The 24,480-nt window shown below is 47.5% G+C and overlaps 1 protein-coding gene and 1 long non-coding RNA gene across 8 annotated transcripts in view; both read right to left on the bottom strand.

The window, feature by feature from the left end:
* Positions 1–24,480, bottom strand: part of LOC147750753 (ranaspumin-like) — a 175,153-nt gene that overhangs the window by 63,435 nt on the left and 87,238 nt on the right. For 3 of the 7 annotated variants that reach the window (XM_086917972.1, XM_086917970.1, XM_086917967.1), the window contains exon 5: positions 7,151–7,204. The exons of the other annotated variants lie outside the window; for them this stretch is intronic. In XM_086917972.1, the coding sequence (XP_086774098.1) occupies positions 7,151–7,204 (54 nt within the window). The remainder of the gene's footprint in view (positions 1–7,150; positions 7,205–24,480) is intronic. 7 annotated transcript variants of the gene reach the window in all.
* Positions 8,594–11,515, bottom strand: LOC147750754 (uncharacterized). Its single transcript, XR_015295272.1, has 2 exons — positions 11,423–11,515; positions 8,594–8,660 (listed from the first exon to the last, which is right to left on the bottom strand). It is a non-coding gene; the product is annotated as an uncharacterized LOC147750754 (long non-coding RNA).

Below are 24,480 nucleotides of genomic sequence, written 5' to 3'. Positions count from 1 at the left end.
GACATTTTGCTATTTCCATGTGTGCTGCACTAGGCAGCACACATGGAAAAGGCAAAAACGAGAAGTAAAGCATTTCTCCTCGTTTCAGCAACTCAAGACCAGGATTCTTCTGATCTTAAGTTCGTTGCTGCCACCTATTATCGCCACCCTTGATAATAGGTGGTACAAAAGAGGGTGGTGACGGACGGAGCATTTGAACCAATCAAACACTCACACCCAGTCAACAGATCTGGGTTTAATTCATCACCGTTCTTTAGCCAACTCTGCCACCCCTGTTCAGACATGGCCATATGCAAATCAGTCTGACCCTGTGCCTCATGGGAACAGTCCAGCCCAAACCGCCAAGCCATGCCTTCCCTGGACCGGAAACAAGCTTCCTAGGACTGGTTTCCGGCATTACAGCCGTCTTCAGCCAGGCTTGCTTGAATCCAGTGGCAAAGTGAGCAAGGAACTCACGTCTGAGCATACCCTGCCAACGTATGGCGAACAAAGCGGTACACAAGGGGGTGGTGATGGACGGAGCATCTGAACCAACCAAACACTCACACCCAGTCAACAGATCTGGGTTTAATCCATCACCGTTCTTTAGCCCACTCTGCCACCCCAGTTCAGACATGGCCATATGCAAATCAGTCTGACCCTGTGCCTCATGGGAACAGTCCAGTCGGAACTGCCGAGTCATGTCTTCCCTGGACTGGAAACAAGCTTCCTAGGACCGTTTTTGGTCATTACAGCCGTCTTCAGCCAGGCTTGCTTGAATCCAGTGACAAAGTGAGCAAGGAACTCACGTCTGAGCATAACCCACCAACTTATGGCGAACAAAGCGGTACACAAGGGGGTGGTGATGGACGGAGCATCTGAACCAATCAAACACTCACACCCAGTCAACAGATCTGGGTTTAATCCATCACCGTTCTTTAGCCCACTCTGCCACCCTAGTTACATGTGCGCTGCTTTGAAAAGGTTTGTTCATGTACAGGAAGGGACACCTTCCTGTACATGAACAAAAAGCATGGCATTTTGTTTTTTCCATATGTGCTGCACAAGGCAGCACACATGGAAAAAGCAAAAACGAGGAGAAGTAAAGTATTTCTCCTTGTTTCACCAACTTAAGAACAGGATTCTTCTGGTCTTAAGTTTGTTGCTGCCACCTATTATCGCCACCCTTGATAATGGGTGGCAGCATCGATCACTGTGGATGTTGCAGTGGAAAGCCCACCGCAACAACCACAGCACGCCCCATTCACGCTAAATTTAGCGTGAAATGGCCCTTATTCTCAAGACTGTGTTAAGCCACTTAACATGGCGCAAAGCCACCTTAAGTGGGTTAACGCTGCCTTGAGAAAAAGGCGCAGACCCTATCGCCATGGGAACGTCAGAAATAGTGACGTTCCTGTGCCGATAGGCGCTTGAGAATATGCCTCTTAATATTTTATTTTAAGTTGCACTAGCAAATGTGAGCGCTCATACTAAGACTGATAAGAGCAGACACAGAAATGGACAGTGGGCACTCAAGACAGTGAAAGGCATTGCTGAAAAATACAACTGAGGGCCTGATCAGTTGAGAGTTCACTTTTGTTCCATCAAATTCTGACACTGGATATCCATCTCAAAATGGTGGAACTCGCGTCCTCTGCTGTACATCTGCCCTTCTCCTAAAGTGGAGCCAAACCGATGGATTATTTAATAAGTCGCCCTTGGTAATGTTAGCATGTGGTGGAATGAGGAGGAGCTGGTATAACAGCTCTGGCCTCTGGACTCTGCTCACTGAAACAGAAAAGGTAGAGTGAGGCAAAACTGGACCAGCCGGCTTGTAGATGCCGCAATGCAGCGAAGGAGCTTCCTACCGCCCTTATACACATGTATTTGTCAATGACTTAGTCATATTGAAAAATAAATGAAGCTATTTCGAATTAATATTTCCAGTTTGACTTTACAAAACAAGAAACACAAGAACATTATCACCATTTGCACATAAACAGAACAATAAGATTAAACTTAAATAATGACAATTACCTAAAAAAGAGTATGGCTAATTCAATATTAGGAATAATGATACTGCGTTTAATAAGCAGGAAAATAATAAGAATTAGATTAGAAATAATGCTAAAACCAAGACAGCAGTTTTGTTACTAAAGTTAAGATTAATATTTATTTTAAGTTCACTCGGCAATGTAGTGAACGAACTTAAGATGAAGGGAACGAGGAAGATTTTAAAAGCATTAAAACAAATCGAGACACTTTACTTGGTGATGTGCAAAGGATAAATATTTTCTGAAACCCAATTTACACACATTGGGCCCGATGTAGGTAAACGGGATTTTCCGATTTCAAAATACCGAGGCGGGCCGATTCGGTATTCTGAAATCGGAAAACGAGATGTAGGAAAAAAATACCGAATGAAAACCGATTCGGTCGGCATCGGTAATGAGATTCGGTACGTTCCGATTCAGCTCGGTCCGAATCGGAAATTACCGAATCGGCCAACAACGAATCGGAAAACACCGATTCGGCTACCACCGAATCGGATATTTCCGATTCGGCGAATACCGATTCGGTAAAAGCCGATTCGGTAAAAACCGATTCGGCAATCATAGACCCATGGCGAAAAAGCCCATAGGAATGCATTGCATGAACCGATTCGGATTTTACCGAATCGGATAATACCGAATCGGATTTTACCGAATCGGATTTTACCGATTCGGTAAAAGCCGACTCGGCAATAGGCGATTCAGCCAATGAGGTGGCTCCCCCTCCCCCACCCAAACAGGGAGTGGCAACCCTGGCAGGTGCAGCCAATTAAGAAGTTTCTAGAAGTATCTGGAAAGCCTGCCTGAGCCCAACACACAGTTAGCAGCAGTGGGAGAAGGAGGTTGCAGACTGAGCAGGAGCAGGAGAATATGGCAGATCAGGCAGGAAGCCAGAAGTCCTCCCAAAAGAGGAAGCCCAAATTCACCACCACAGAACTACAGGTGCTGGTTGAGGAGGTGGTGAGGGTGCACCGCCAGCTCTTTGGCAAGCTGTCCCTCAACGTGCCAGACAGCACCAAGAGGAGATTGTGGGCAGACATCGCCCAGAAGGTCAATGCTGCTGGAGTCACCCCCAGGTCCATTGAGGAACTTAAGAAAAGGTTCTATGACCTCCGCAGCCTCACGAAGAGGAAGCTGGCCGACCTCCAAAGGCAGGCTGATCTCACCGGAGGAGGCAAGAACCCGGCGCCACCCCTCACCGAGCTGGAGGAAATTGTCTCCAGCACCATCGAGAGGGAGAGCATCGTAGGGATCGGGACCCTGGACAGCACTGCGATGGCCACAGCTACAGGTAAGAAGCATGCGCATCATGACACACCCTACCAGACACCTCCCCATTAGACACAATGCATAGGCAAACACCAGCACTGTACTGTCACCAACATACAAGAGACAAGCATCATGGTACATGTAGTCAGCAGAAGTTAGCCAAATATGTCAGTGCAGAATCACAAGACAGGAAACAGTGTGACACGGTGTAAGGAGATGCAAGGACATGTGGAATGCCATAATTGTACTGACTGTAATACATCGGCACTCAGTTTACAAATGCTTCTTTGTACCTAGGGGCACCATCAGGCGGCACCACTGTGGCAGCAGAGGGAGCTTCGACATCACATACTGCAGTGGCAGGGCCGAGCACCAGCCAGCCTGGCCAGGAGGAGGAGGATGAGGATGAGGAAGGAGACACCCCAGGGCTTGGAATGGAGGGAGTCCTGGTGATTGATTTCCAGGCAGTGCACTCCCCAGTACTGCCCAGCTCACCCCCCATGCAATTTTCACCATACAACTCCCCAACAAGGCAGACCATTCCGCCGACAACAGCTCCTGCCACAACCGTGGCCTTGCCACCCGTCCTACCTGTCCTGGGAGCAGGGGCTCCGGGACCGGCCAGCACCACACCACCACCAGTGGCACCCCAGCCCACTCAGCAGGCCGGAGGCAGCAGTGCCAGACGCCGTGCCACCACCACCACCACCACCACCACCACTGCTGCACCAGCACGGGAGGGCAGTGTGTTCCTGGGCCTGGAGGGCCAGATGGTCAAAATCCAGCGCCAACAGGCCAGATCCACCATGGCCTGCCAACGCCAGCTCCTGCAGCACAACCTGCAGATGGGGGAGTTGGTGAAGGGGTTCCAGGCTGTTGTGGACAGCAACAAGGAGGTGGCAGCAGGGTTGGGCAGGCTGACCACTGCCATCACCCACTCCTCTGCCAGGCAGGAGGAGCATGAGGTTGCGCGCAGGAGGGATGCCCGGGTGCTCAACCGGGCCATGGCCCGCCTTGCAGCGGCGACCGCACAGCTGTGCCATCGAAGCTCAAATCAGGAGTCGGTGCTGAGTCAGCATACGGCTGAGCTGACCAGGGGGATGGCCAGGATCACCACGGCCATGGAGGCCATGTTAATATCAAACGCCGCCTCCAATCCTGCCCTGGACCTGGGTGATGCTGGAGACAGCAGCAGCCGCAGCAGCCCGGCCAGCGCTGCATCAGAGCCAAGGAGGAGCACCAGGCGATCCGCTGATGCTGCAGGCCATTCGGAGGGGGCCGAGGGACACCCCAGTGGGTCTGGAAAGCGGGCCAAAAAATAGGCTGGCAAGGGGGGATGATCAAACCAGAACCCTGGACTTTATTTGTTTTGACAGACTCCATTTTTTGATGCACTTCAGTGATGTAACTGTGGTGCATCACTATTAAAAATTTTATTTTCCAAGCAACATTTAGCTGTCTTTGCATCTGTACTCAGTCAGAAATAGTTCTCAGTGATCTCCTCACGTCTGTATCTGCCATCACATGGCGTACACACCCCAGCTGGCTGTGTCAGTGGCACAGCTTCGTCGTCGTCATAGTCCTCGTAGTCAGACAACTCCACCTCAGTGCCCTTCTTGACCGCAAGGTTGTGTAACATTGCACATACAGCTATGATCTTGCAGCAGGTGATGGGGGTATACTGCCTTGCACCTCCACTCTTGTGCAGGCATCTGAATCTACTTTTCCAGATGCCAAAGGTCCGTTCAACAACATTCCTGGTGCGTATGTGGGCCCGGTTGTACCTCCTTTGGCTGGGTGTGGAGGGGTTGAGGTAGGGGGTGAGTATGAATGAGCGGAGGGCATATGCACTGTCGCCTGGAAGAGAAAGGGGTCACATTAGACACATGCATACATGTATTACACCTACCTACTATGTGTTATGGGGGTCTGATGATGTGGCTCACCTAGGAGGTATCCTTCTCCAAAATCGCCAGCCATCAGCCGTGCATATATGCCGCTCTGTTGGAATATATAGGAGTCATGGGTACTCCCTGGAAATTTTGCTACCAGGTCTGTGATGGTGCACTTGGCATTGCAGATCACCTGCACGTTGATGGTGTGTGTCGATTTCCGATTGCGGTATATGTATTCGGTGTCCGCTGGTGGGCAAATCGGAATATGCGTGCCATCTATGCAACCGATGACTTGGGGAAAGTGTGCCATCTGGTAGAAGTCCGCTTTGGTTTGTAGCAGTTCTGCGTGGGTTGCAGGGAATGAGATGTATTGGTCCATCCTGTCTATCATGGCGTCAAGGAATATGTGGAAGAACCTTGACAGGCTGCTCTGGCTCACCCCTCCTGCTGCTGCTGCTCCACTTTGATAGCTGCCAGACGCTACCAGGTGTAGGCTGCATAGCACCTGGACGTGCGCAGGGATGGCGTGTGCCCTTGGGGTGTGGTGGTCCAAGTATGGCTTAAGGTCCCTGATGAGCTCAAGTATGGTGTCAGAGTCCAGCCTGTATCTCTGTAGGATCTCAGCCTCAGTGAGCATGAACAGGGTTATCCTCTGTCTGTAGACCTGTTCATTTCTTAGCCATTCCCTCTGTCCTTCCTGCTGTAGCCGTAGCCGCCTCGCAATGACATAGAAAGCTGCCATCCTGCAAGTTGCAATGCATTTTGGGACTGTTTATATGGGTTGGAGTTGGTTACCACCTGATTGCAATCCATGGTAAATACCGAGTGAATTCTACCGATTTTGAGCCGATTTCGGTGTTTCTGTGCCTCCCTACATCTCGGAATCGGGGAATTTCCCCTATCGGAGATTCATACGAATCGGCATGTTATCCGATTCGGATCATGTCCGAATCGGTATTTTTTCCGATTCGGTACATGGACCGAATCGGTGATTTTCCGATTCGGTGTCACTAACGAATCGGTAGTAGGACCGATTCGGTGATTTTCCGATTCGGTGTCAGTAACGAATCGGTAGTGGGACCGAATCGGTGATTTTCCGATTCGGTGTCAGTAACGAATCGGTAGTGGGACCGATTCGGTGATTTTCCGATTCGGTGTCACTAACGATTCGGTACATGGACCGATTCGGTCTTTGTAACCGAATCGGTGTTTTTCCGATTCGTTACATATCCGATTTTCGGTATGTACGTATCGGATTCTTTCACATTCGGTACACATTCCGAATCGGTTTTCTATCCGATTCGTTCTGTTTTTGGTTCCCTACATCTCGATGGCTGTTTACCGATCGGTAAGGGCCAAAAATCGGTATTTTCGGCCGATACCGATCGGTAAAGCCCTACCTACATCGGGCCCATTATGATTTGCACACTATATAGTTTTATCAGTGAAACTGCAAATCCGTGAAGGTTTAGAGGCCATTTTCTTTGAAAATGTGCTGTTGGTAACTGACAGTGCGCTCCAACACCATGTTTAGTACCAGCTGTGTACCACACCCTTCCCACTCTCCTACTGAATGGGCGTGGCCTCATATACTACACTTGTTCTTTGTAAGACAATTGGGGGCAGATTTACAAGGCCCTTGCGCCACTTTTGCGTCATTTTTAACAGGGGAAAAGAGACACAAACGTGGCGCAAGGGGCTTGTAAATCTGCCCCTTGGATTTTTCACAATCCCTATGATTTCAATGCTGAAACCCTGATGACTGCACTACCACTCTGAAAATTGTTCCAGCACCACAGCTCTGAAGAGTTTTTCCACAGTAGACACAGCTCACCATTGGACAGTCGGTCTTTCCACCCATTACACGTGACGGCACACATTTTTGGGGACCCACACTTAGGTTTCTGCATCACACATTTACCGAGAGCAAGAGAGACAAAAACTACTACTGCTTACCACCGTTTTTTTTCCACCAAGCAGAATTTCATCAACTACGCAGCCAGCTCTTTCCTAAAAGGTAAAGGAAAAACTTACAATATAAGTATAGTATACACAAGACAATTTAAATAATTAGAGATGCTAAAGGCTACGAGGATTCCCTGTTAGGTCAATTTTATTTTACTACATATATTACAGACCAACAAGAATGTGTATAGTGTACAGAGCGCAGAATACACTGATAGCTGAGCGCAACTCTAGGACTCTGTCCGCCAGATTCTCCATTGAGCCTGTATTTAATCCCAGTAACAGCCGGGGGACACTCAGGCACCAGCCTCTGATAGCAGTGTGCATGGTGGTACCCCAGTCTAGACCTCTGCCTCATCACAACGTGAGACAGCTTTCTACAGGCTAGTTTAGCACTAAGATTTGTTCAGAAAAACAGTTTGAAAAATTACCTACATGTTTTAATACCAATATTAACCATAAAAAGTCCAAACCTGTATTTGCAAACATTTAACAGTGTCATTGTACATCATTGTGCAAACCCACGGACATGGTAGGGGCACATTCAAGGACACCATTGAGATTTTCGGATTCTTGGACAGGGACAGGCTGAAGACAAACATAGAAGACAAGCAAGGTAGGACACACTTACCAGCACTTCTTTTGCTTTCTGAGCCAGATCTACCCATTCCTGCAAACTGCATTCATTGTTTGTTCCATTCTTTTCCTGAGATAAGATAAAAAAGAATCATGGTGAAAAACTAAATGGAACTGTTGGTACAAATAAATAGGGTACAGAGAAGACAATACGTGTATAACAACAAAAAACAGTCTTTGGAAGTAAAGAATGGTATTTCTTTTTACTAAGAACGTGTTAGATTCAGTCATAAAGGTTTGACCTTTTTGAATAATGAAATCCTTGAGGGCAGGAACTGGAGAATGTCGCAGAGGAAATGATGCTTGCATGAGGTGTTACGGTAACGGCTAATGGTGAAATACTGTCAAAGCGAGCCCGGTGCTCATGCAGGAGTCTTGTATGAGACTGCACATGCCCTCAATGAGGCAGCAGAGATTCACTGCTCCAGCCCCTTGAGAGAGCCCGGTGGGTCATTGATACCTGCTGACACAGGTGTGCACAGAGACGCACAGGAAAGCGCCACTGATGGGACACTAGGAAGCCCTCACTGCACCCGGAAGTGGTGTTCATGGAATGTGGTGGCCAGGGGGAGAGGGACCCGGGAAATGAGAGAGAGGAGACAAACATCCCTCACAGATTCTGAGGGACACATCCCTTACTGGATACTGAGGGAAACTCCGGGAGCGGATGGTGGAACAACTTTCACATAACTTGAGGTGAGAATTGAACAAAGACCAGAGAGATCTGACTGACAATATCACGTCATCCTAAGCTAGAGCCAACACAATGCTCAGAGCTCGACTCATACTTTGGCAGTACCTGGCAGGTGTCATATGAGCAGACGAGAGCTTGCACGCTTTTCAGAAGTTCTCCAAGGTCTTTGTCCTGTGAGAGAAAGAAAGACAGTGAGCCATGTTTGTTAATGCTGTGCTAGCAATATTGAGAACTTGAAAGGACAATACATGCTGCTCCCTCAGTCTTCACCTTCTAGATGCCACCCGTTCATTTGAATGTTTATACATACAGATAATTCTGACTAAAGTCCTCCTGATGCGAAATACTTTGGCATGAGCAGGTTAGAGGCACTTCATCATCAAAGCTGACTTACCTACTCGGTTCTTGGATCTCTGTTTTATGATCAGCTGCACTAACTCACCTATCACAGACTGACCTGCATTCTCCTGGGCTTCCTGCCTGCCTAGGGAAGGTGATGCAGTGAACTGAGAATCATTACCAATGTTCTCAGAGGTCGCTGCACCTTCTCAATGGACAGTGAACTCTACCCAAGTGGACATCTGTTTGCTCTCCTCCTGCGGGTCTATGGTACCACCAGGAGAGTCCCTCTGACACTGAGTTCAATAGGGTATCTAATACTAGTCAGTGTAAGGAATGGGCTTTCGAAGCTGCACAGGCCATGGTGTGTCTCCACTAATACGCCTAGTAGTTATGATGCCCTTTTGAGGGGTGTCCGTAGTGTAAATGTAAATGTCATTGCACTTATAGAGCGCACTGTCACCAGACGTCACCTTGCGGTGTCGCCTATTCGGCTTCCTGGCGCTGATACTCATACCGCTGTGGAACCCCTGCTGGCTTTCCCTGTGAAGTGTCCACTCCTCGGCACCCCCAGGGTGAAGCCAGGCATCCTTAGCGCTGTTGGGGCCGGTGTGGAGGCTAAGCAAGCTATTGCCCAGAGTTGCAGCGTGGGGCCCATGATTAGAATAGGCACCAAGGCAAGAATTAGCAGGTCCGAGGAAATTGAGCCCGAGACCCCGCTGAGGCGGGATTCAAACCCTGGTCCCTGGCCAGAACTCTGCATCAGGGTCTGCCGCTCTAACCATTGAGCCACACTCCTCCACCATAGTGGAAACTGGAGGGGTGATTCAATTCTGAATTTGTATGAAAACCATAATGTAATGGCTTTATTATTTCAATTCTTGGTATGTAAGCATGTTTGATATGTTTAGACCTATAGTATGACGTGAGGGAGACACTGCTGGATGGAGCTTGGTCATCTCGTCACTAATCAGGACACAACAGTGTTGCCACTTTACACCAAAAGACTGCACTAGTGGAAACTCAGAGCTTCTTGCTCATGAAATAAATCTGGTCATGAATGTTATAGAACGATAAACTTGTGCGATGTGATATTCCACTGTTGGGGCGGGACTGGAGTTTTAAGGCAGAGGCCCTGGCCATGAGTGTTGGGTAAATTCCACAAATCAGAATTAGTACAGGTAATGGTATTCTAACGTATGCAATAGTTAGCAGTGTTTCCACCAGAAAAATGTGCTACCATAAAAACATTGATCGAACAGCGCTCACCAGTACCCATGTGTGAGTTCATCCGTAGAGCGCTGTGACCCTGTTGTGTGGGCAGTTAACAGACCATGGTTTGCTTCCATAGACCACTCACCACTCATTGGATTGCCTCGTGAGGCACTTGTGATGCAAAACATTGAGTAATGTACCAGTCCACGAGTCAGCATGGGAGAGGAATCCACGCACTCTTAGAGGCATGACAGAAATGCACATTTTTAAACCGGGTAGATCTTTCTCAAGAGCCTTTCAAACTGGATGGATGTGTTGAGAGTTATACTGAAGGCAACTCCCTCTAATAGCAGTGGGAAAGCAAGAGAGAACTTTCTGTGTTTTTCCAACATATAGATGTGGTGCGCAACTCTAAAACTAAGTGATTTTACTAACCATCTCAACTGCTGGACTGAAATGTGATGCTTGTGCAGAGCTAGGTGAATGGAGTGGATGATATCAGAACATTACCCTACAACTTTGTTGTTCTTATTCTCTGTCCGAAGAAGTCTTATCTGTGGCAGGAAGCTAACTTGACTTGCTACATCTGCAGACAGACCATGGCTTCAAAGATCAAATATGTACAGACATCCTTCAGAAAAATCCATGCATGCAATGGATATATTCATGGTTTTTCTAGAGTCAAGGTGCCAAAAACTGGCAAGTGAGGTTAAATTAGGGTATCCCCTATGTGAGTTACATTTCGAACCTAGTGGTGAGGTACCAGTTGTACCAGTTTATGGATTAAAAACTTTTTAATCATATCTAAGGGTTGTAAACTCACTCAATGTCTAAAAAAATCTGTTATCATATGAGACAGTCTTAGCACACAGTCCCGTGTTGCTGAGCATTTATCAGCTCAGTCACTCACTCTTGAAGGTCATCCTCTGGCATATGCTGCCTTGGACACTTTCTTGAGAGTACCTCCCTTGGATTTGTCTCCCTACACAGTATTTCACTGCAAATAAGATGCCCGGAGATGGCCCCACACAAGAATATGGAATGTGTATGGTTATTTGAGTAATATAGTTATGCAACAGGTACAGTAATTGGGCACAGAGTATGTGCGTCAGAAAGAAGCTGAACCCCCTCTCTTCAAGCAACACAATTCCCCCACACAATAGGACTTGAATCCTATCCCTAGGCCCTCGCCCAGTGCTCCACACTCCTGTTTCCCAGCTAGGATCCTCCTATACACATGCTTGCATTCAGATGTCCTGTCTTACAAAACGCGGCGAGATGTCAAAGTGCATAAATATGCAGGAGCACAAAGATGTTATAAACGCATTATGATATACTCTATTGCTGGAGCTCCTCAGAGACCAAGCAGGTATACTCACCGACAGCGATGCCGAGGGCCATCAGCAGGAACACGACTGAGGACTTCATGGCTGTGAGAGGCTTCTCTGTCAGACTTCAGCTGCAGGCCCCGGTCGAGTGCTGATGAAACCCTTCCTGGAGGTCACCCTCATTTATACCAGAAGAGACCTCTCGACTCCTCTGCCAGTGCCAAGCCACACCAGGAGTGTCCTTCTACACTTACTTCTTGGCACACAGATTGCGAAACTGTCCTTCAAGTGTTTTCTTTCTTCACACCTTTCCGTTTGGCATAAAGTAGTGATTGGCATCTCTCTGTTTGATATTCCCTTTGAATTAATATGGTCACAGGGATGTGTGCACTCAAACTGGCACTGTACAACTAAAAAATCATTTGAATTCTCTTCCTTTTTACTTACACTTGCGTAGTGGTGACACTGGTCGCGGTTTTCAAACCATACTACTCACGATTTCTGCAAGGAAATTCCTCCCGATCGATCCCTTCGTGGCTCCGGTGGTAATGCCAGATGGATTCTCGAGGTCGGGAAAGGTATAAAAACCCGACCTCGACGCTTGGCTCATGAAGCATTTTCATCAACTCCAAAACAGTATGTTGTGAATATGTAAAAGCATGAAACATTTCCTCTTTTCTTTACAGGGGCGTAATACAACCTTGCTCTCATCTGTTTGCCATTAATGACGTTACGCTCAGAAAACAAGTTCAACCACCAGAACTACGTTTTCTTTATAAAAAGTGTGTGTTTTATGTTATGTGTCAGTGAGTCTAGTGTGTTCTTTTGTAAACTTTTATCCCACTATAGGCACAGTTTTGCAGCTATAGTTTGTCACCTGTAACCACTGGTCATTTTACCTATGGATGTGGAGAAGTAGACTACCAGAAAAAAAAAATTGTCTTCTTTCCTTTACAGGTTGATTAACAGACAACGTTTTTTTGCTAGGTACATTGTTTTACCTGCACTATAGAAATTCTCACTTTTTATTAGAAATTCTGGTATGAGTTAGAGAAACGTGAGTAAGGTGGGGATTTGTGTACCCCGTCCTGAAGAAGGTGTTTTTCGCACTGAAACATGTTGACGCACACAGAGAGGAGGTAACGCACATTGTCAGCGTAGCAACCTCCCACACTTTATTTTAATAGCGCCAGCCCAGGGGTTTATTAAATATTCTTTAGTCACCCCACGAGCCAGGTCCTATTTAACCTTCACTAATTTCTAAACCCCACTAAAACACTCACATATATAACAAAAAAACCCTCATCCACACCACACATAGTCTATCAAGTGCTACCGCGTATCCGTAGGTCGCAGCACGCCGTACCCCATAGAGGGGTACGATGACCCCGATGATGAAGCATGACACCAAGGGGCCTGTTGGTGTGTGAGGGGACCTAAAAACAAGAAGGGTGTTCCCCACTGTGGAGGATACACCTAAAACTCAAGGAGTGGATTCTGTTTGTTTATTTAAAATATTTGCAACCACACTCACAGCAACCAAATGATGACTCCACAAATGGACTCCACACAAGTTTCATAAAAAACTAGTATAAATTTATATCTAAAGATATACGATAAAAGCACACAATATAAATCCAACATATGCGTATTTTTAATATTCCTCCTGGCCGGTTGTTAGGCCAGCCAGCCCTTGTAAGTTCTGGCGATAATAATGAGCGCTTCTAAACGTTCCAATGCAGTCCTATGCTATGCAGTTCATAATGCTAGTATAAGGCACTTTGCAATGTAAAAATAATGCACCTCGTAACGCTAGAATCAGGCACTTTGCAACGTAACAATAATGCAAATCATAATGCTAGAATCAGGCACATTGCAATGCAAAAATAATGCAATGCGTAATACACTAATCAGGTAGTTCGGTATGCAGGAATAATGCAATGCGTAATACACTAATCAGGTAGTTTGTTATGCAGAAGCAATGCAATGTGTAATACGCTAATCAGGTAGTTCGTTATGCAGAAACAATGTTATGCTATACTATGCTATACGATGCGGTTTTATATAGCGCACAGCTGCCTCAGGGTGTCCCAGTGCTGAACAGAAAACAGCAGAACAATAGGCAACATACAACAGTTTATAGTGAGGGAAAGAAGTGCGTTTTGATAGCCTTGCGAAAGACCAGGTTGTTTTCCATACTACAAATGGCGGTGGGGGGTGTATTCCAAAGTCTGGATGCCAGTACACCAAAGGATCGTCCACCAGCAGGAGCCCTCCTCGGCCGTGGAACATTTGCTAAATGCTGGCATATAGACCGGAGTTGGCGGGAGGGGGTGTAAGGTGTAGGCAGTTTGGCCAAGATGTCTGTAGAGGAAAGATTTAAGATTTTAAAAGGCATGCAAAGAGTCTTAAACTCTGTGCATTTTGCCACAGGCAACAAATGTAGCCGACGGATAACACTGGAAGTGGGGCATGTCCTGGGCAGTCATAACAAGGCTCTAGCCGCAGCGTTCTGGACCCTTTTTAGTCTTGTAATTTCAGCCTTATTGACTCCCAGGTAGAGTGAGTTGGCGTAGTACAGTCTAGAAAGAATGGATGCCTGGAAAATAACCTGCCTCATCGCCGGGTCAAAGAACCCCAGCACTGGTTTGAGCCCCTGTAAAATGCCAAAACAGTTTCCTGCTACTTTCTTTGTTTGTGTCTGAAAGTTAAGGGCAGAATCTACCTACACACCCAGATTTTTTACCACCTGTTTGGGGACGGGTGCACAGTTCAGCTTAGCAGGCCACCAGTGCTCGCTCCACAGCTCAGTGTTTTTCCAGACCAGCAGGGCCTTGGACTTGTTGGCATTTAACTGAAGACAGTTGGCAGTCATCCACTCAGATATGATCTCTAGATCTCTCTGGAACTTACAAGCGCCCTACTCCGAGTCATCTGAGAGTGCCACTACCAACTGTGTGTCGTCGGCATAAGACACTGCTGTGAGCCCCCTGCTTTTTGCCACTGCTTCCAAAGGCTGCAATGCGTAATACGACAATCAGGTTCATTATGCAGAAATAATCCAATGTGTAATACAATAATCAGGTAGTTTGTTATGCAGAAATAATGCATAGCGTAATACACTCCAGCATCGATCACAGTGCCTCAGGCGGTCTCTCCTCCACTCTCCGTCAGCCTCTGTCAACAGTTCCCCTCCACACGGGTATGATGTGAAGAAAATGTGCAGCTCCGCACTCGGGCACCGATACTGCCACACCTTTGGCAAGTACGGGCAGCGATATGAGCCGAAGCAGAGGCTCACACTGCAGGAATGGGAGGGGCCGAGAGCATCCCCAGGTGTCCACATGTTACCTCGGGGTACAACCTCTCTCTCCTCGTCTCTTCCTGTGACTTGGGCCGCCGATGCAAACTTTGTGAATTTTGGGCAGTGGGGCTCGAGGTCCCGCTATGACAGCGGTGGGCTCCAGCCGGCGGCTCAGCTCCTCCAGGGTTGCTGGTCCGGGCCGCTGACGCTAAGAAGATCTCAGGCTGCCACAGGGTGCACGCACACAGCGTCGCTGAGACTCCCTTTAGCTTCGGGTGCATGATCACAGGCGACTCCTCATGAAGGTCTCAGGCTGCACGAAGCACACACACACAGTGTTACTGAGACTCACTTGAACTCAGGTGCACAATAACAAGGCAATCCTCATGAAGGTCTCAGGCTGCACAAAGCACACGCACACAGTGTCGCTGAGACTCACTTGGACTCCGGTGTGCACAATAACAAGGCAATCGTCACAAAGGTGTCAGGCTGCACAAAGCACATGCACACAGAGTTGCTGAGACTCACTTGGACCCCGGTGCACATGATCACAGGACAATCCTCACGAAGAGCTCGGGCTGCAAAAAGCACATGCCTACAGCATTGCTGAGACTCGCTTTTACTCCAGGTGCCCATGATCACAGGGCACTTCTTAAGAGTAAGTATGGGCGAAATTTGCAAATTCGCGATCCGCAAATTGGTGCGAAAGTGAACTCGTAATGCGCAAAATTAGCGAATTCGAATTTGCTGTTTTTGCCAGTTTGCGAGGGTTTTGTACAAGTTCGGGAACGCTAACTTACTTGTGTGGTCGCAACGGTCGCGACCATGTTGTTTATACGTTTCCAGCCTGTTTGCGACCCTGTGGTTCATCACGGCCACACTCCGGTTCATCACTGCCACCTTCTGGTTCACCAATGCCAGCCTCTGGTTTGCCACTGCCAACCTCTGGATCATCACTGCCACCCTCTGGTTCACCACTGCCACCCACTGGTTCATCACTGCTATCCTCTGGTTCATCACCTTGTGGTTCACCACTGCCACCCTCTGGTTCATCACTGCCACCCTCTGGTTCATTACTGCCACCCTCTGGTTCACCACTGCCATCCTCTGGATCATCACTGCCACCCTCTGGTTCATCAATGCCACCCTCTGGTTTGCCACTGCCACCCTCTGGATCATCACTGCTATCCTATGGTTCATCACCTTGTGGTTCACCACTGCCACCCTCTTGTTCATCCCTGCCACCCTCTGGTTCATCACTGCCACCCACTGGTTCATCACTTCCACCTTCTGGTTCATCACTGCCACCCACTGGTTCATCACTGCTATCCTCTGGTTCATCACCTTGTGGTTCACCACTGCCACCCTCTGGTTCATCACTGCCACACTCCGGTTCATCACTGCCACCTTCTGGTTCACCACTGCCATCCTCTAGTTCATCACTGCCACCCTCTGGATCATCACTGCCACCCAGTGGTTCACCACTGCCACTCTCTGGTTCATCACTGCTATCCTATGGTTCATCACCTTGTGGTTCACCACTGCCACCCTCTTGTTCATCCCTGCCACCCTCTGGTTCATCACTGCCACCCACTGGTTCATCACTTCCACCTTCTGGTTCATCACTGCCACCCTCTAGTTGATCACTGCGATCTCTGGTTCATCCCTGCCACCCTCTGGTTCATCACTGCCACCCTCTGGTTTGCCACTGCCACCCTCTGGATCATCACTGTCCCCCTATGGTTTATCACAGCACCCTCTGGTTCATCACTTCCACCCTCTGGTTGATCACTGCCATCCTCTGGTTCATCCCTGCCACCCCCTGGTTCATCACTGCCACCATCTGGTTTGCCACTGCCAGCCACTGGACCATCACTGTCCCCCTATGGTTTATCACAGCACCCTCTGTTCATCACTGCCACCCTCTGGTTGATCACTGTCATCCTCTGGTTCATCCCTGCCACCCTCTGGTTGATCACTGCCATCCTCTGGTTCATCACAGTGTAGGAAGGTGGGTACCTGACTATGGTTACCCTAGATTTTTTTGCCTAGTGTTTAGCTTGTTTTCGACTTAGTTGGCCTGGGATCCTGCTAATCAGGGCCCCAGGCCATCTGCTCTCTCTGTAAAATTCATATCCATGTACTTTAGGTACATTACCAATTGGGATTGGATCACCTTATCAGTCCCTGTACAGTGTACTATAGGTGCCCAGGGCATAGGTGCATCCAAGGCCTACCAGGGGCTGCAACATATCTTTTGCCACCCCTGGCTGTCTATCCAAACTGACACAACTGGTTTATCACCCCTTGCTTAGATATAGTGTACCTATATCTAAAGCTATATCTGGACACATATGCACCTATAAGTCACTCCTATGGCAGGCCTTAACAATCCTGGAGGCAGAGTGCTTGTTTTTATGTGCGATGGTGCTCTAGCATGAGCTGAGCCTGTCTGCAGCTTTCGGAACCATGTCCTTTATCTGTTCTGGGATATTGCCATACCATATACTCTTAAGTGCATTATAATCCTCGCGGTTACTTGCTAACTTTGGTTTGGCTTTCTCGAAACATGTCTTGTAAGGTGTCATACGCATTGGAATACTACCCCCTCACCAGTTCTGGCGACGGGGGTAGCATTCCACCCTTCTAGAGGGGGAAGACATGTTAGTTTTCTTAAACACGGTTAAATCTAACCAGAGCCTCAGCATCACAAAATGGATGCTGCTGCCACAGACACAAGTCTGGCCTCCTGCTGCTGACCGAAACTCCGGCATTGGAGGCCTGGACAATAGGTTTCCTGTCGCAGGGAGGTGTTACACCTCCCAAGACAGGAGATAGTGGATTGGGGCAGGGAGGGCTGAATGAAACTAGACACTGCCTGGGGCACACAAGGTGTCCCATGCAAAGTCCAGTTCAAACCGGTGCTGGGGCTCTCCTGCCCCAGCTCTGGCACGAAACTGGACAAAGGGAAAGGGGTGTAACCACCCCCTTCCTGGGTCCCACCCATAGGAGGGACCTAGCGGGAGATCCAGCCCCTAGATTTAGAATAAAGGTAGGAGCTGTGCCAATGCAAACCAGATCATCCTGACTGAAACTTTGAAACGAAACTCTGGACCCTTCGACATCCCACTCGACGTGGAAGACTGAAGAATCTCCTTTGTGATCAAGGAGTGGCCACCCTGTGCAAGCAGGCACCATCAGCGCATCGAGACTTTCTTTGCTGGTGCTCCTGCCCGAGCTCGAACGACAGAGATCGACAAGACCCAGACTCCCAGACATCCAACAGCCCAATACACAGTCCTGGCAAAGCTGAGACCCGTGGAGGCGAGGAGAGACATCGGACTGGCCATCTTGAAAAGTCAATAAAGTGCTTCCTGTGCAACTCCCGAGGCACCCTCAATGCTGTGTTTTGGGGTTTGAGGAGCCCCAGCCCCGAGCAGTGTGTGCTTCAAAGATCACTCCTCCACACTCACCGAGTGCTGCGTGGGGACCTTTTGCACTTTTCCTGCTCGATGCGTTGTCCAGTTGCTTGCCCGTTGGCTAGTGGCCTCTCTGACGACGATCCATCAAAACTACACTGCTGGTCTGGTTACTCCAGACTGGCCCTAGCCCCCTGAAAAGGAGCCATTGATCTGACCTTCCCAGTCCGATCCAGAAGACATCTTTGAGTCATGCTTGGGTTGCATCTGCCAAGGTTTGGTGACTCCAATTCAAGAACCGACACCGCTGAAATCAAGAGCCTAAGTGGGACAGCTTGTGTCCACTAGCTGGTCATCTTCGATCATTCCTGGTCCACGTGGCAGTGGAGACAAACTACTCAACAGCACCTGATCGCAACCCGACACTCCCTGGTTCCGTCCTGGTTCCATCCTGGTCACTGGCTAGTGACCTAGACTCTGTCCCCTCTGCTTTCAGGTACTATACATCTTCGATCCACCCTTGGATCCAACCGGACTCTTCTCTCCTGGCCGCCTGCAGATCTTTACCTCCAGGCTCTATAGAACTCCGCCAAGAAACCCGACGCACTTTGGCACCTATGCACCCGCTTCCTGTGGGTGAGGTAACGAGATTACACCAGTGCTCCTACAGTGGTTTACACCTCTAGTGTCCTAGTTTTTAGTGGCTAAGTTCTAGTCCAGTCGGAAGACTCCTAAACCTATAACTTTCTGATTTTTACGCACCATTGACTTGTATGGTAAACGCGGCTGTTCACAAAACATTGCTGTTTTCAGCACTTCCACTACTTTGATCCTCTTGAAACTCACCTGGACAGTCACTTGTTCCAGCGATTCACAAGAATTTCAGCAAGGCAGAATAAAATCGAACCACTGCGCTCTTTGAAGAAGAAGAAGAAGAAGAAGAAGAAGAAGAAGAAGAAGAAGGTCTACGACTAGTTTTCACTTCGTTTTCACCCAAACACACACGCCCGCAAAACACCCGAAAAGGCCAAAATTCTGCCAATTCTGGACCAAAGAACACCAAACCCCCCTAAAACATTGCCAACATCATTATGAACGAGCCTGCATCGGGCCCGAGCCCTACAATCAGCATGAACCATACCAACTTAAACCCAAAAAGCCTAGTAAAACGCACTGAACCGTAAACCGTAGATATGCTTTGTCTGTCTGTATCATAGAGCCTAGGTATGCTACATCCGGAGGAGGCTTCACTCAGGGGTGCCTGCCTTGACCGTCTGCATGGCCCTGCCGCAAGCATGGGACAAAAATCTGTTCCGCTCAAGAATTTGAGATTTTTCGGTACTATCGCGAGATTTGCGAAATACCGAAAAACAGCAAATTTTGCAAACATAACAGATGTTTGGCCCAAGCTTGAGGCAGTGCCATGCAGAGGGTCAAGGCAGGCACCACTGAGTGAAGCAACCTGATGTAGCATACCTAGGCTCTTTGTCAGACAGACAAAGCATATCTAATTGTATGCAGCAAGCCACATAGCCCCAATTTTACATGAACTGCTGTCTGGAGTGGACTCTGCCTGGCATAACAACAACAGTACACTGCCTCGCACTCGAACAACACATACCGCGAATAGACAGACATGTAGTCCTGCTGTAGTAGCTGTTTTAGACTGGTGTACCTGTTTGCCACTCACGAATTGGCCATAGTTCTTCCGTAAATCGACGATGATGATCCATCCACCCCAGTGAGTGACTGTAAAGAAAAAAGATACATTATTTAATCAATCATCATGGTATATTGGCAAGTGAGTCCGTTCCAAGGACATTTTGCATATTTTGTGAAATGCAATATAGTGGCCCCTGAATTTGAAGTACAATTTTAATTAAACAAGGTAAAAAAAAAGAGTTGTTGATTGACATGAGTTACAATTACTGTGTGAAATATTAGATAATAACTAAGACAAGACATATGAATCATCATTTCATGCACAAAAAACAAACAGCAATTGGTTTCATCAGAGCCAAACAGCCATTGCTGTCCAGTGCATGCCATCTTCTCAATTATTCATTAGCTGTTCAACTTTTTGTCCGCATCTTCTTCATAAAGTGAGGGCCCACAGGGCAGCCTCTCCTGTCAATATCAAAAGTAACTCTGTCAGCAATCAGCAAGCATGTAGTCATTCAGTAATTTCAGTCCCACTTGAGGGGACTCGTCGTAATCCATCCATCTGCCTTGAGGGAAATAAATAGGGGGAGTCTGAAGGAGGAGTATAAAGGAGCATGATTGAGTTGTGAACTTGTGAACCTCAGGAATGAAGACTGCAGAACCTTCAAATCAATAAGGAATATAAGATGAAGACAGTGCTGCTGATGAACTTGTTGTGATTATGTGATTAGAGTTTTGTGTGGTAAAAGTTGCAAAAACAAAGAAAGACACACAGGAATAAAAGTGAATAAGGACGAAAAAAAGAAAGTCATTTTCAGGGCTCGGTGTCAGGGAAGTAGAGCTCGTCCTCCAACTCCATGATTTGAGGTGGGAGTAGGTCAGGTAACAGAGAAGAACTTCTGTCACCTAAGTGGTGTCCTCTTCTTCCTGCGTGCATTCATGTACTTTGTAATCTGGTGGTATCAAGTGCTGATTCATCTTGATCAGTGTTAACCTCTCCACATTGTTGGCCGAGAGCCGGGACCTTTTTTATGTTACAATGGCACCAGCAGCACTGAAAACACGTTCAGAAGACACGATCGCGAGTGGGCAAGACAAATAATTTAGAGCCAGGTTGGCGATCAGTGGCCATAGAGACATGTTCCTGTACCAATACAGCAATGGGTTTGTATGAACAAAGACCTGTGTTGGCTCATCCAGATATGCCTGCACCATCAACTCAATGTTCTCCACGGTTGCTCCACTTTGCGTACCATCTGTGGCCTTCTCAGCTCTGGAACGAACAAACCCTTGATGAGTTAGCCAATCCGCTTCCGATAATATTATGGCTGGGCCTGGTGCAGGTGAGGATGATGATAGGGTTGCTGCTGGTGTCGTTAACTGCTGTGAGGGGAAAGTGACTCCCTTCGGCCACAGATTCAGAAGTGGAACTTGACGCTGGATCGCCTGCTGATTCCGTTGGACTTCTGACGGCTCCTTGAATTCTCTGCCGATCTTTTTCGAACCGTCTGGCTGACACAGCTATCCAATGTTTGTACTTTGAAACATCTGCCTCATCAAAAGGAATGAATGCTTTGCTTCCCACTGCCTTTTTGTACCGTGGATCCAGAATAGTGGCACAAATGTAATGTTGTTCTGTATGTATCTTTTGAGCCTTTCATTGGCAACTAGGCGGCTTAATAAGTTCTCCGCCAACAGATATGCAGCTTGCCTTCCACCATCATCTCTCAACGTTGAAGACACCACCTTCAGTTGGTGCTCTAGCATGCGCAACAATGGGATAGCTTTGCTCAAAGAACAGTCCTCCCTGCTGACTTCACTCGTGAAGACCTCAAAAGGACGAAGCATGTCTGTCAGGCTTTTAACTAGCTGCCATTTTTTCAACTCTAGCCTCAGGTCAATAGAACCTACTGTAAAGATATAGTCATTGATTACCATGCACTGCTCCTACAGATGCTCAAGCATGTAAAAGGTTGAGTTCCAACGTGTTGCCACCTCCTGGATGAGTCCTTTGACTGACACTTTACGTACATGTTGAATGCTCCTCAGCTGTTTCCGGGCCTTAAAAGAATGGCTGAAATGTGTGAAGATTCTTCGGCACATAGACAGTAACTTCTTGACTTGGGTTTCACTTTCAAGAAATGTTGAGCAACCAGGTTTATACAGTGCGCCAAACACGGCACTCTGAAATAGTCACTGTCCTGCATGGCCCTAACTATATTACTGCCATTATCCGTGGAAACATAAGCAACTATGCGATTTCTTGGTTGCAGCTGGAGTTCTGGACTTTTATTAAGGTCCAGAGGTGTCAGGGAGAACACCCGAAGACCCCTGAGTTCTACCTGTCTCGGTGCACAAATAAACAGAAACACGGGCTTCTCGATGGTGGCGTCAGAGACCAAAGGTTTATTACTGCAGGGACACAGAAGTCACAGAAACTACACCCGGGCAGATTCTAGGAGCCTGTTCAATTTGCACTAAGTTGGTTGCTCCTTAAATACAAGTTTTTTAGCTGGGGGCAACATTCTCCACATACTAGTACGTTTCTTAAACTTTATGTCCTAAACAATAAATATTTGGCGTTAAACAGGAATCGTCAACAATTTCTGATGTCAAAACATTACGAATGAGAGGTTCCCACTGTTCAATCATAATCCCATGTCATCTTTTCATTCAAGAGCCAGACCGCCTCATCGTAAATTTCGTTACCTCCCCCTAATAAAGGCCCAGAAGGAAAGGAGCAGAGCCAGGTGCAGAAGATAGAAAAACAGGATAAGAGATGTTTGTGGGTCGTAAATGGGCAAGGCTACCAACTTGGGCCGCCTAATCATGATCAGGCCAACGAGCACGAGAACCAGTATAGCAGGACTGGCCTCAGGCAGAGGAGGCAGCTTTTGCCGAGTCATGCGGCCACAGCGTTTCTGTCCTAAGGTGCACGTGTCACTAGCAAGGTGAATCGCCGGCTAAAGCATACATGTCCTTAAGTGAAATGAATTGATCAGAGGTCACTGTGTGTCCATTGACTATGTGAGGGCAAGAATACAAGATGGATGCCATAATCTAAAATGGATGCCATCGGTGTATCGGAAATGTGTTTATAACAAGAGTTCTCTTGCTCGTAGCATAGCGAAAACACCAGGATATACGAAATGGATCATTTACGGTTCACTGGTACCGAAATTATGGGTTTACGACGATGTCGAAAACACGGGTTCGAATCGTCACGGAACCTCAGACCCTCCTTTTGCCCTAACATAGGCAATTACTCAGTCTATGTCAGAGTCTATCTCGATGTTCATTAGGTCAGTGATATGTTGTTGCAGCATCATCCTTTCTCGCACCTTGTCTCCAAACACAGGCGGTTTTCTAAAACAGGTTGCAGCACAGAGGCTACACAAAGCAGGACCACATTGGGTAATAAGGCAGCACGAGAATAGGAATACTAAGATAATACCAACGACTATCAGAACCTTCCATCCCCACGCTGATAGTAGAGTCCCAAGCCATTCCATTAACAACCAGTTTTGCTTGTCTACATGAATAGAGTTGGAAATCTTGTGTAGCTTAGAGATCGCTTCGTATACGGTCGGAGCATTATTGGGGATATAAACACAGCAGCTCGATTGGATCATTCTGCATACCCCACCTCGATCTGCAAGTATTACGTCAAGAACCATACGGTTCTGTAACGTCATGAGACGATCCGCCTGGAGCTCAGCTGTTAAATTACTAAGGGCACCAGCAGTTTCTGTAATAGTAGACTCAACTACCCGTGTTAGCTGACGTAGATTTCTACTATTGGCCATAGGCCCTCAGAACGGAAGGAAACCTTTGAAAAAGTCTCCGGCTTCCTGACCAGCGGTATCTTCCTTGCTGAAAACACCTCTTACTACTCTGGTCTTGTGATAATTTGGGGAAGCTGTGTATGTTGGAGGCAACAGTCGGGCAATATAGCATGAACGTGAAAAGTCAGCAGGCAACCATGTATATGCCCTATCTCGGCAAATGAAGTAGGTACCCTTAGCAGTTAGGAAGGCAGGGGAAGAGTTTGACGGATACACGTAAGTTTCAACACAGTCACTCTTCCCTAGCCGAGCTCTTGGATTTCTCCCATTACCTTGCAAGCAGAATTGACCTCGGTGAGGTACGACCCAAACTGGAGTGGAGATTTTACGCTTGCTTTCACCCAAACTAATGCTATACTCCGTAGAATTCCAACTCAGATAAACTCGTAGTTCATCTCTAGGGACAGATGGGGAGTTAATCATGTCAGTTATTCCCTTTATCAAGGCTTTATTAACGGAGTTATACTTAGCGGAACGTGGAGGACGCGGGGGTAGGTCTCGAGAGCATTAACAAATACATTCTGGAAGGCCCGACATGATCCATTATAGCTGAAAGGCAAGACCAGGTAGGGAATGCCTTTATCTATAGTGTGTGGTATCAAGCCACATACCCAGCAGTCTGTTGTGTTAACTACCAGCTGGTGTTGATGCAAGAGCTGTACAAAAGTGTTATTTATGAATTCTGAGCGTCGAGCTTGCTCATGTTCGGGAAACGGATGAAAGGAATGAAAAGAAGCAACAGTAGGAGAAACAAGATCAAGGGGAGGTACTGTAGTTGTTATCGGTGCAAAAATTAAATGGATACCAAAGACAATTCCACCCACCAACGTTATTAAGATAATCAAAAACGTAATTGCACATTGCATCAGAAAACATTTG

This window comes from Lissotriton vulgaris, chromosome 1_1 (genome assembly GCF_964263255.1).
Source record: "Lissotriton vulgaris chromosome 1_1, aLisVul1.2, whole genome shotgun sequence".
Taxonomy (NCBI): domain Eukaryota; kingdom Metazoa; phylum Chordata; class Amphibia; order Caudata; family Salamandridae; genus Lissotriton; species Lissotriton vulgaris.
The sequence above is the reverse complement of the archived record's forward strand: the minus strand, read 5'-3'. Positions and strand labels throughout refer to the sequence as shown.